This window comes from Chanos chanos, chromosome 4 (genome assembly GCF_902362185.1).
Source record: "Chanos chanos chromosome 4, fChaCha1.1, whole genome shotgun sequence".
In the NCBI taxonomy this organism is placed as follows: domain Eukaryota; kingdom Metazoa; phylum Chordata; class Actinopteri; order Gonorynchiformes; family Chanidae; genus Chanos; species Chanos chanos.
The window spans coordinates 39,253,007-39,265,158 of record NC_044498.1 but is presented as its reverse complement, the minus strand read 5'-3'; the positions used below and the strand labels follow the sequence as shown (position 1 = coordinate 39,265,158).

Here is a 12,152-nt window from a genome sequence, read left to right as displayed (position 1 = left end):
ATATTCAGGAGAAATGAGTTTAAATAACTAACCAAAAAAAAAAAAAAAAAAAATTGCAGCGAAACGGAAAATAAAGCATTGGCTGTGGGCGACAGGTTCAAGTCCGTACTAGTTATTAGTGCAGTAGCAGCGCAGTGGAGATCATAAATCCATTCACTCAGCCAGTCAGCCAGGCAGACACTCTCCACTGTACGAACGGACAATCTGTACCAAGATGTGCTTTGCTTTAGATGTACCCCACTGTAAAAATATCGCATCTACTGCAACAATTCTGGATGCAAATACGTTTTTTTTCTTGTACCTGCTCATAATTGTTTTCTTGCGCCTGCTCGTTTAGACAGAAACAGGAAAAAAGTTAGGGTCAACACGCATCGACAAAAAATTAAAAACCCAGAGACCGCAGGTAATATCAAGTGTGAGGCAAAACGTCGTGAATACAGATTACAAAGTGGCTAAAACGATGTCAGGTAAACTTACCTTTAGACGTTTTTTTGTTGTTGGTTTTTTTTTTTTTTTTTTCAGATTTGATTGAATTAAAATTCTGCAAATCACACTCTCCTACAGATCCAGCAGTCCCGACATCATTGTTTTGTGGGTACGGAAAAAGCCGTGAGACGCTGATATATCTCTACAGTAGTGCGCCCAGTAGCGAACACCTTTAACAACTAGTGTGCATGCATGCTCCCAGATCTAGACAGCTCATTAAAGGGGAAAGGGAGCTGGCGAGAGCAACTCCCTTCGTCCGTCCCACTCACAGCATAGACATATCTCTGAGCAGCGATCAACTGTAATGGACATGAGCCCTACAGAAAAGGATGTCCCGATAAAAAACTTTTCAAGAACATTTTAATTTGAAATGCTTTCTATCTATCTATCTATCTATCTATCTATCTATCTATCTATCTATCTATCTATCTATCTATCTATCTATCTATCTATCTGTCTGTCTGTCTGTCTATCTATCTATCTATCTATCTATCTATCTATCTATCTGTCTGTCTGTCTGTTTGTTTGTTAGCTTTGATCTTTAAGCATAAAATATATCTGTTTTTTTCTACTGGGGTGGTATGGTTTGTCTGGGGAGTTTTGGTCTCCGGACTCCATGTACACTGGCCAGACTTGCCAGTCAGAGTGAGTTGAGTGTGTGGGTGTGCCAGAGGTTCAAAGGGTACCATGTAGGTGTGCACAATCTCACCAGGCCATCCATTGTTTGAACTGCGCTCCTCCTCCGACAATCACCCATTTAGTAGACTCTGCAGGGTGTGAGAAAGCAGGGCAAAACTTTCTCTCACCATTGCTCCTCACTTCAGTACCCTCATACCTGCTGTAGCACAGTCAGAAAGATCCCTAAGCTCAAATGGGGTTAACATAGAGCTGGCTTTGGATATGTTTAAACCGCCAGCCATTTGACTCAGTGGCCTCAAGAGCTTTGGTAAAAGAACTCATTGTGTAGGTGATTATGGCCATTCAGACGATGGGACCTCTGAGAAATTTAACTGGGGGGAATTTTCACGGCATGAGTAATCATCCAACTCCACAAATGAAAGCCAGATAGTCTGTGCTATTCTTATACTGTATATTCCAATTAGTTTCAGGCCTGAAGGTGTCAGCATTAATGGCTTTCATAATTTCTCTGTATATTTTTGCAAGAGGGTCAGCAGATTATTCTACCTGATTCTCAGCATAGACCAGCTAAGTTATATGTTGAGTACCAAAAGGACCCATTTACTCTTAATGGTGCTTACGCCACTCAAGATTCAAGTACGAGATTTAATTCAAGTTACATTCTGTTAAAAAACAAACAAACAAACAAACAAACAAACAAAGAAGTAATTGAGACATAAAAGCGGTCATCAAAGTCTGTCACTCTCAAACTCTGGAACACTGAATGGCACTGGGAGGTGACAGGAGACTTCTTTACTGACTGGAGGTGGTGTATGTGGAGGACTGTTAACCCCTGAGTCTTGATCAGCTACCAAGAACTCCATCTTGGCCAACTTTGGCTCCCCCTGTTGGGCACGTTGGGCAGGTGTGGTGTCAGCTTTTGGCTTGAGGCATTTGAAGTTCTTGAGGCGAACCAAGTCCTCGTCCTCAGGTTTGCATGGTAACAGGACCCTGACGTCCCTGCGAAACTTTGAGCTCATGCCAAAATAGATGATGGGGTTATAGAAGCTGGCTGACTTGGCGAACAACCGGGTGAAGATACTGGTGATACTGGGCACATGGAAACCCCAGGCGGACCACATGGATACCACTGCATACGGTGACCAGGCCAGAATGAACGCAGTACAAACTACAATGGATACCTAAAACAAAACACAGTGAACACTAGAGGTTAGGAGGTTAGGGTCAAATGGAAAGAATAAAATCCCATAGGGACCATGAGTGGAGAGCTCATGTTTTTTTCATGTGTCAAACTCTTCAACTTTCTGTTTGAGTGTATGTAAGTATGTATGTTCTTTTCTGTATGTTTGTCTACTTTGTATACTTGATGCTGCTGATTACGATTACTTCTGGCTTTCTTCAAGTATATTTGTGTTTCTTGGCTGTACTTCGTAGTGGGAGGTTTTGAGTGGCTTTGTTTGAACTGTTTTCCAGTAAATTGCACCACTGGGTCACATTCCCACTCTTCTTAACCAAAAGGAGATGATTTCATTTGAATACTGGGTTGAGTGTGCCAGCGCAAGTGTGATAACTGCAACTGTCGAATTGTATTCAAAGAATGAAGAGAGATGGCTCATCATCTTAATCATCATGTTGAAATAGGGCGCTTGAAAGTTCCCACCTCCAAGTATTTGCCTGCTTTACAAATGAGAAATGCTACATTCCCATCAAATGCACGACAGCACTAAATGTTTATGGCTCATAATGTTTTACATTGTTGTGCTTGATAGGGATGAATTTCAGTAATGCATTAAATTGGATAGATTTCAATACAGACATTAATAGCAGTGTAGGCACATACTACAAATGTTTGTTTAGCTATGAGACTAACATATAAATAATTATTATCTATGAGTTTGTCTGCTGGCTGGTCTGCTGGTACTTTGGATGGGCTCCATAGTTCCAACCATACCCTTGTAACATCTCGCTCCACTTTCCTCTGTTGATCTGTGAGGTACCCGTCAGCTGACATGGCATTGCTGCTCTTCACAGTGTTGATGATGGACACGTAGGAGAAAAGCATGATCAGCACTGGGATGAAGAAGCAGGAGATGAGGATGGAAATGACGTACGATTTGTAAATGGTGGAGTACGTAGCTTTTGACCAGTCCACTTCGCAGGTACCATACCCACGGTCTATGGGGATGAGAGAGAATATTGTAAATTAGATACTGGAAATATCTATTCTATTCTATTTTATTCTATTAGAATTAAATAACTGAATGCAATGCATTGTTGAGACAAAACTAAACAAAAAACTGTTCTCACCTATCCTATGTGAGTTGTAGCACTTTGCAGATTTGTGGGCAGGAAAGTTCTTTAAAATGACATCTTGCCCCAAGGTTGAACCAAATCAAAAACAATCGGTGTGTAGCTGATTGCCTTAGAGTTTTAAGATGGAGTTGCCTGTTTTTCCTTTCTTTATTTAAAAGTATGCATGTGGTTTTCATGTAGTGTGTGGATTGTGTTACTAAGTACCTGTGTAACTGCCCCAGCCCAGCAGAGGAGCCACAGACCAGAATAAAGCCGCTATCCATATGAATGTCAACGATACGGCGATAGTGCTCTTGCTGATACAGTATGCTGTGGACACACACGACAGACATATAATGAGTTTCATGTGCTGTACTGTACTGTTCTGATCTTCAAAGAAAATCACCAGAGGAAAAGCCCACAGGAGGAAAGGAAGGTATTTTGGTTAATCAATCAATAGCCCCAATGTTCAAATATTTACACCAGATCCTGTCACTGAATCCATGGATTTATGTTGTATACACTAAATTTGTAGTGCTGGTATCAAAACAGTGATTGCTTGTTTAAAACACACTAGGGTTCAGAAATATCACAACATTTCAGCAACAATGAATCATAGACTGATTGAAGATTAAGCTCAAAATTCTTTACACAGTTATGAATGTCAGATTTTGACATTTGATGAACAACGAGCTATTCTTTCGGTCTTTCAGTTTCAGTGAGGCAGTCTTTCCAGTGAAAAGAATTTCTGTTTGCATAGGGCATATTTCTTTGTGTTCAAGTAAAGGAACAAAAATCTGTTTCTTACTTTGCAAACATTAAACACCTAACTCACATATTTAAAGTGTAGTTAAAGCATACCACCTGGAAACCTGGGCTCATTTGGACATGATTTCTACTTGGTTTAAACTAAATTTTGTCATCTGAAAATATTGATCAACAATTTACAACACTACAGAATAAAGCTGGTCAAAGGTCACTCAAAAACTAAACTTGTCTTAGCAAATGACCAGATTTTTCATTTCAGTCTTCATCGTTCTTCTCAGGTGACATACATTAGTAACATATATATCCTTATTCAGTGGTAAAGCAAACTGAAACATAATGAATGGTGGCCAAAATAGGGGAGCTATATTTGCTAGAAATATGTTTAAATTGGCGTCTCATAAACTGTGGTAATAAACCAACGACTGTTTGTGACATATCTCAGCTACAATTACAGCAAAACAAAAACTGTTTACCTAAATTACATACCAATGACAAGGTTATGAGAAAGTGAATGTGCTGTTAAACTGGTAATGAGATGGTACAGAAAACCCAGAGAGCTCCCTGACATCTTAACAATGTGAAAATAACTTATTTTGCATCTGTCTAAGACTCCTCTGGAACATCATGACTACAGTCCTGGAGGTCCATGTTTGTTATCAATGCTACTTCTATTTCAATGCCAACTTGATATTGATATTGTACCTTTGTGCGGGTGGCATCCCTTGATATATCTTGTGACGCTGATGACAGTCAGTGTATTGATACTGGCCAGGCCAAAAAGCAATGTGAAAAAGCCATCCACCTGGGAGGACAGCAGAGAGTTCATAGTTAGAGATTATATCTCAAAATCAGGCTTTTAAACCATGCTTGGCCTATCTGTCACTCAATGGCACTTGGTGTAATGGAGTAGAACCCATGCCTGTCTTCGTTGATGTCTGAGTTTGTTGCTTGGCTTGTTTAGGTTAGATATGTCTTCACCTTGGCCTTAAGGCTTCCTCTGATATCTCCTGAACATTTGAGCCGAGTGCCTGCAGTAACAATGCAATATTAAGCTGAAGTAAATGATCTGACAAAGTCCAGAGGGACCTAACTGTACAAACCAGGCTCCTACATCATTCTGTTACCCTGCTGTGACAGCCTGCTGTCTCTCCCCTACTGTACAGGCTTTCCGTCTACTGAGTGCAGTTGATCTCCTTTGGACAGTAATCTCCTTACTTTACAGCATCTATATAGCCACCTGCTCTCTGCTGGACTCTTTGTTTTCCAGCCATAGTTCATCATTCAGTTCAGTTTAAATCAGTTTCAGTCGATTAATGCTTTTTATTATAGACTGTCATGAAGCATCTCTAAATCAAGTATTGGTTAAAATTTAGAATGCTATTTGTTTGAGGCAACACACATATACTTTGTATGCATTACCATCCCTGTTTAATTCAATTAATTATTTGAAAGTATTTGATGTAATGCAATGGTGTTTTTTCTTGTTTAATCACAGAGCTGGCCATATCCTGAGGTCAAACTAATTATCAGGAAATCACAGAAAAATCCTGGATGATGATGATGATGAGGAGGAGGAGGAGGAGGAGGATAATGAAGATGATGACAACAATAATAACAACAAGAATAATCATGATGGTGATGATGATGATGGTGCTAATTGTTGTTGTTGTTCTTCTTCTTCTTCCTCTTCCTCTTGTTGACATCGTTGTCGTCATTAGAATCATTATCATCAATATTGTCATTGTTGTTATCCTCGTTGTTGTTGTTGGATATTGCTATTGTTGTTGTTTTGCATAATATTGATGTTTGGAAATAAAAGACAATCAGAGTTGTATTTAATAAACTGGAAATGGGAAAATGAACATTGATCATTTCATGCCCAAGGGTTTGCAGAGAATTAGCTGTGTATGCGTAGCTAAATTCTGTGCAAATCTGGCAGCGTGTAGCCCCAGGTATGAAATAAAATAAAATAATATAAAATAAAAATGCATTCTGTTGAATACATATGCACTCTCTCAACAGTTGAAACCACTTTGGGAAACTTGCAAAGAGGTCGGGAGGATCATACATGCCCCGCAGATGTTGGCACCACTTCCATTTACTCTATCCAAATAAGTAGCTCTCCTTCTCTCCCTGTCCTATTAGAGCCTGAACGGCTTGCCCAACTCTCTCCCATCCTGGTGGATCCCATGGAGCCGCAGGGCTGGGGATGGAATTTCAGGGTGGTGTGTTCGGTCCCACGTGTACCTGTTCATGTCCTGTCACGCTGATGCAGTAATCTGTTAATTCTTCTCACATGCCTGTCTCGCTCTTTTGCTCTCGCTTTTCTTCTCTCTCTACTCCTTTACTCTCTCTCTCTCTCTCTCTCTCTCTCTCCCTCATGGAGCTTTTATGTACAAACACACATATACATGTACTCATTCCCACACTTTCTCCCTTTTCCCATTCTACCACCTCTCCAACGCTCTTTTCCTGTTTTCATGTGTCTCCTTCTGTTCTCTGTATGGCAGTAGACAGGTCAGGTTGTGTGGGTTTGGGATGTGTGTGTGTGCAATGTCAATATGTACAATATTTGATATGTGAAGCAGGTACTCCTTCTGCACCTATAGGTTCCCTTATACCCTTGACCTGAGAGGAGATGAGCTCATGTCACGCGCTCTGTCTGGAACAAAGATGTGTTCACCACCTTAGTTATGCCCCAGAAATAGGGCTGCTCTTATCTGCCACATCTTTGATTGGAGGGAGGGAGTCTCCCTGTTATTGTTACTCCACTGTTTTTCTAAGGATCCACAGTCAGACTTTTCGCAAGGGGTATCCATATCATAGCTTCCACTGCACACTAGCTTAGAGCAAGAAAAATAAGCAGCCAAAATTCCAAGCCAAGAATGAGGACAATGCAGACTATTTCACAGTACACCATAGAGACTTTTCTTAGGGGTGCTTTTCAGACTCCACGCATACCACATGCTACGTAATTTATTCTAAAGATAGATTTTATATTTCCATTATGACAAGCCATGAATAAAAAAAAAAGGTGAAACTGTAACATTGAAAAAGATATATGCTCATATAGTATTACATAATGATAGCAACAGTAATATATCCAATACAAGTCTCTCTTGTTAGGACTAAATGTAGAAAGTGTACAATTCTAGTGTAAGACAGAAAAATACGTTTGAATGATTTGTATGATGGTGATGAGAGAAAGATGCATCATTCTCTATTCTGCATGGATAAATTAAGAGCTAACCTTCATGTGTATCAAATTTCTCAGAGTAAGAGAGCTGATGTAAGATTAGTTTTTGACTTTCATGATCCTAATCAACAGAAATATTGGGACTGAGAGGAGCTGATCCTAGATCAGTACCTCTTATACTGAAATGTTTATTTTCACTTCAATGCCACAGTTGTGTGCATAAATGACAGCATGTACCCATGACCTAACCTTAACTCTTTGAGGAAATACAAATGTTGGGACTCATCATTAGTTTAAAAAATATGGCATCTCATTTCTCCTTTAGACAATATTGTATCTTTTCCTTTAAATCCCATGAAAATTTAAATGCTTAATATTCTTTGAAAATGGAGTGAGATATCTGTATTAAACTTAAACTGTTAAATATCAATACATGTAAACCAGTGACTGAACATATGCAGTGGTCTATGTCAGTAAATGCAATTCATTCTCACGTTCTCCTTATCATAAGAGACAATATGTATGAAACAGTGATGACCAGCACTGCTTGCATTAGATAACTGTTTACCACTGTTGAATGTTTAAAAAAAAATCTTTTCTTTGCTCACAGTGTTAGTGCTGAGTGGACTCATCGTGGTGCAGTAATCTCATTAGACTTCTAGCTCCCAACCCACGTTTGGATAATCCCATAATTTGCCCGACTTCTATGCTTTTCTGTGCCTGTGTACTTTAGAACCTCTGGCAATGTTAATCTCCAAAGGTTTAATTTAAAGGCTTTTTTCTTTCACATAGACTTTGGACAAGTCACAACGGTAGACATTTTTTCCTTACAGCTAGAGTATGATTTCTCATGGTGTTTAGATCAAATTGTACTCTGGCTAATTCAAATCAATCTCTATTGCTACATTTTTACTACCCTGGCAGTATCAAACAGTAGCTCTCGGAAATCTTGGAATCATGTAGATTTTAAATTTTTAATACAGAATGGTTCACAACATGACAAATCAGAACTTTCCAACTTTTGTAACTGAACTGACATCATCTCACCTGACATGTCCAGATCCACTTGATTAAGAACCCATCATCCTTAAAAATGTTAAACACCTCCACAATCCCTCTGGAGTATCCAAACACAGATATACTGGCGTCAGATATGGCCAGGTTTAAAGTGAGGTAATCAGTTGGCTGGAGAGAAATCCTCTGCTTATAGAGAACAAATATCACCACACTGTTCCCCAGCCATGAGAGCCAGCCTGTAAACAAATATGCAAATATTATTTCTAAAATCACACAAAGAGAAAATTACATTTAAAAAATTCCAGACACATCTGGAGAGAAGCCTAGAAGAGAAACCCAGAGGTGAAATCTAGAGAAATCTATCTTTGAGTGTTTTGTTGACAAACAAAGATAAAAAATGGTAGATGCTTCCCCCCCCCCCCCCCACATTGTGCCATTTTTGCATATGTATTCAGGTATTCTGCGCATATCCAACTAGAAACATCACAACGTCACCTGAAATCATCTATTCTTAAAAATAAGATTTTTAGAAAGTAATATTAGGCATTATCTAGCTTAAGACTTGCATTAGTTCCAATCCAGATCTGTTTTTCACATTGAATTAATATTGTCTAACTTCTCTGAATGGGTGCCTCTATCATAACTGAGGGAAACAGAACTGAGGGACGGTCACTGCAGCAGTAAGAAGCTCTTGATTAAGAGCCATCTTTTTTTTTTTTTCAAAGGCCATAGGCCACTAGTACAAAGGGTAAACAGAGGATTTACCCCTTAGATTGCATGGAAGAAGATAAGATCATGCTGAGCCAATGTTTACTACGTGCAAAATTGTCACTGAAAATGCTGTTTAAAATATGTGAAAGTGTCTTGAGTGATTGGACTGAGATTGTAATGATATTTTTGTAATTAATATAATCATGTACCTTTTTGCTTTGGAGAGCTGACATTCAACAATACTTGAGGTATCAGTGTACTACTTTTGAAATAAAGCAATGAATCCAACTTAGCATCTTTCAGCTCATACTAATGAAGAATGTATTATTGTTGCACAAATCCTGCATTGATCAAGCAGGATTGATGTAACATTATCTGAAACATAGATTAAAGCATACATTTCGTATTCTCTGGTTGTTCATTTTTATTGCCCAACAGGCTGCCTTCACTTCTAAAACAATAACTGCTGCATACAATAAAAACATTTATTTGTGTGCTATAATATTAATCCAAAGTATGCAGTTTTTACAGCAAACTAAAACCAAAATATACAAATTCTTATCATACCCAGTATTAGTAGATATGCGCCGATGATTGTCTCTCCTTGTTCAGATAGAGGAGGTTCCTTTTCCACATTGCTAAAATTATTGTTCCTCCAAGGTATGTTGACTACTTTCACAGGGTTGTTTAGTGTCAGTATGATATCCATTGTGCAATAGTGCAATCATGAATCCTACTCACAAATCTTGTAATGATTCCCCTTAATGTGTGAAAGCCTGGTTCTACTGACACACTTCACTGACACACCCTATGTACCAGTGTGAGGTCTCAAACAGCGTATACAAATATTAGTGCCAAAGTACTGTCCAATGGTAACATGCATGTCTCTAATCCAATTTATGTCTTAAAGAAAAAGCAGGTGGAGATCCAGGAAGGTCAGAATGGAATGTGATGCTGAACTGCACAAGGAGCAGTGAAAATTAAATGTTTTGAAAGAGTGCTTCGGTTAAACGGCATGCTTTTGTAACAGTCAACGAGCCTTACTTATCACTTTTATGGTCAAATTCAATGCAATTCTATGATTGATTAGTTAATAAATGTTATAACAAAATGATTGTTAATGCAACAGGTATGCTTGTTGAAGCAGTTGGACTGTCCAAGGTGCTGAAACATGAAAGGGACAACAAGATTAGTTCACAAGACCAAAAGATATTAAAGAAACTGTAATATTCATAACATTAATTAATTTGCCCAATTTAAATAAATTTAACTTCACTGCAAATGGTAAGACTGATTTTTATGATATAATTGCACTGTAAAATTGTCGTAGTGTACCATGTTCATTTATTCAAGGAGATTTATATCTTGTAGAAGGATGTCATTATGATTATATAGCTAGTGCAACCATTTAAAAGGCAACAATCATTTGTGCATCTTGGAAACTTGTCTCATTTGTGTTTACATTATCTACATGTCATAAATGGATTTATGTTACTCTAGCTCCTAGTAAGCCTATATAAACTGGTTTAGGAATTACATGAATTTAAGTACTGGAACTGCACGATAATCCTGTTAGTGGCCTCTGTCAGATCACCACACTGTATGAACTAATAGGCTGAGGGGCTCTGTGGTAATGGTTTTGCAAGCTGCAAGACTGGGCTAAAATAAGTAATGGATAAGATATTTAAACGGTGTGTAGAACAGCATATTGGGAACTTACGGACAGTTTGGGTATCTTCTTTCAGGCATCCTGCCAACTGCTGAATGCAGACATTCTTGAACAGTGGGTGTTCAGCTCTGAGTACTGTTAATAAATCCAACTTAAAGTAAATTAGTTAAGATATTTTGGTGGAATAATGAGACCATTGTTTCTCACTCAACTGTGTGATGTTCGAATAGGTAAAATGTGTGTGGGGCCACTTCAGGAAAACCTAAACAACACCAACACCAAGGACAACATCACTACTGCGGCCAAGAACAATAACACCAACATCACCTACACTACCACCACCACCAAATCTCCTTTCTTTGCTTTTCTATATTCTAAAATTATGATCTGAGAAACATTCAGTTAAAGTTCTGGTTCAATGAGGCAAGCCTTTTTTTTATAAGACTTGAACCCAACAATGCAAACCTCATTAGCTTGTGTTTGCTGGCATGTGCTGGTTCCTGGTGGAAAAGACATATTTGGGGACTCTATACTTGCCACAAAGGCCATGTAAAGGCCTGTTAATCAGCCTTTCATCACTGAAAAAAATCTTCAGAAGAATTTTCACCTCACTTCATTTGTTATACTAACATTTTCCACAATAGACTAAAAATAAAAGCAGCATTCCATATCCTCCAAAAATGACAGAGAGGTTGATTTGGTGGTCGTGCACTAATCACACCCACATCTCTTTCTGTTCGTCAACCCCTAGCCTATCCTCTCTCCCCCTCCTTCAGACTCAAACTGAGCTGCTCTATGAAACACAGCCCTTACGGGGTAACCCGAGTCCTGAAGCCGGCTCAGTGCTCACAGTGCATACCTTGTTCCTTGGGCATTTCCAGCAGACTGGCTCTCCCGGTGCTCAGGATGTGGTGGGCTGGGCTCCTCCATGCGCCTTGCCATTTTCCGGCCTCCACATCAACTCCTTCTTTGAATGGTGAAGAGAGCAGGCACTGTGGGGATGAACCCCTGACCCACTGTCACCCATCCAGCCGCAAACACTGTGTTCACTTAGCACTCTGCTGCTCTACCCTCCAGGCACTCAGGAAGGCATTGATCACTGTGTGAAACTCTCTTTGACAGAACGTATTTACTAACCTGGTGTGGGGCTTTGTGGCAAATTGATACAGATTGTGGTGGATGTCGCCCATTTTGTGATGTTTTGTGTGGTGGCCTATGTGGAATGACCACATGGTCACCACATGGATGTCGATTTTAAATCAAATGGATTCTATGAGAAGGTGTATCTCTTAACCAAGTATGTTGATGCCATATACTTCAACCAAAGATCTCAAACAGACAGTTAATGAAATCATGGTAATTGGGCTAGTACTG

General features: G+C 39.2%; 1 protein-coding gene across 1 annotated transcript; it reads right to left on the bottom strand.

Moving 5' to 3' along the window:
• Window positions 1–1,853: 1,853 nt before the first annotated feature.
• Window positions 1,854–9,818, bottom strand: LOC115810378 (opsin-5-like). The gene is made up of 6 exons (XM_030772310.1): window positions 9,677–9,818; window positions 8,429–8,634; window positions 4,888–4,987; window positions 3,643–3,747; window positions 3,077–3,300; window positions 1,854–2,306 (listed from the first exon to the last, which is right to left on the bottom strand). Exons 1-6 carry the CDS (start codon window positions 9,816–9,818, stop codon window positions 1,854–1,856), a joined length of 1,230 nt encoding a protein of 409 aa, XP_030628170.1.
• Window positions 9,819–12,152: the final 2,334 nt, after the last annotated feature.

Excerpts from the sequence above, each read along its gene's own strand:
- LOC115810378 (XM_030772310.1), bottom strand. The coding sequence starts at position 9,818 with ATGGATATCATACTGACACTAAACAACCCTGTGAAAGTAGTCAACATA. Across the intron at positions 3,748-4,887 it reads GGGATGCCACCCGCACAAAG|CATACTGTATCAGCAAGAGC; the intron begins GTACAATATCAA and ends GTGTGTCCACAG. Across the intron at positions 3,301-3,642 it reads GGGCTGGGGCAGTTACACAG|ACCGTGGGTATGGTACCTGC; the intron begins GTACTTAGTAAC and ends TCATCCCCATAG.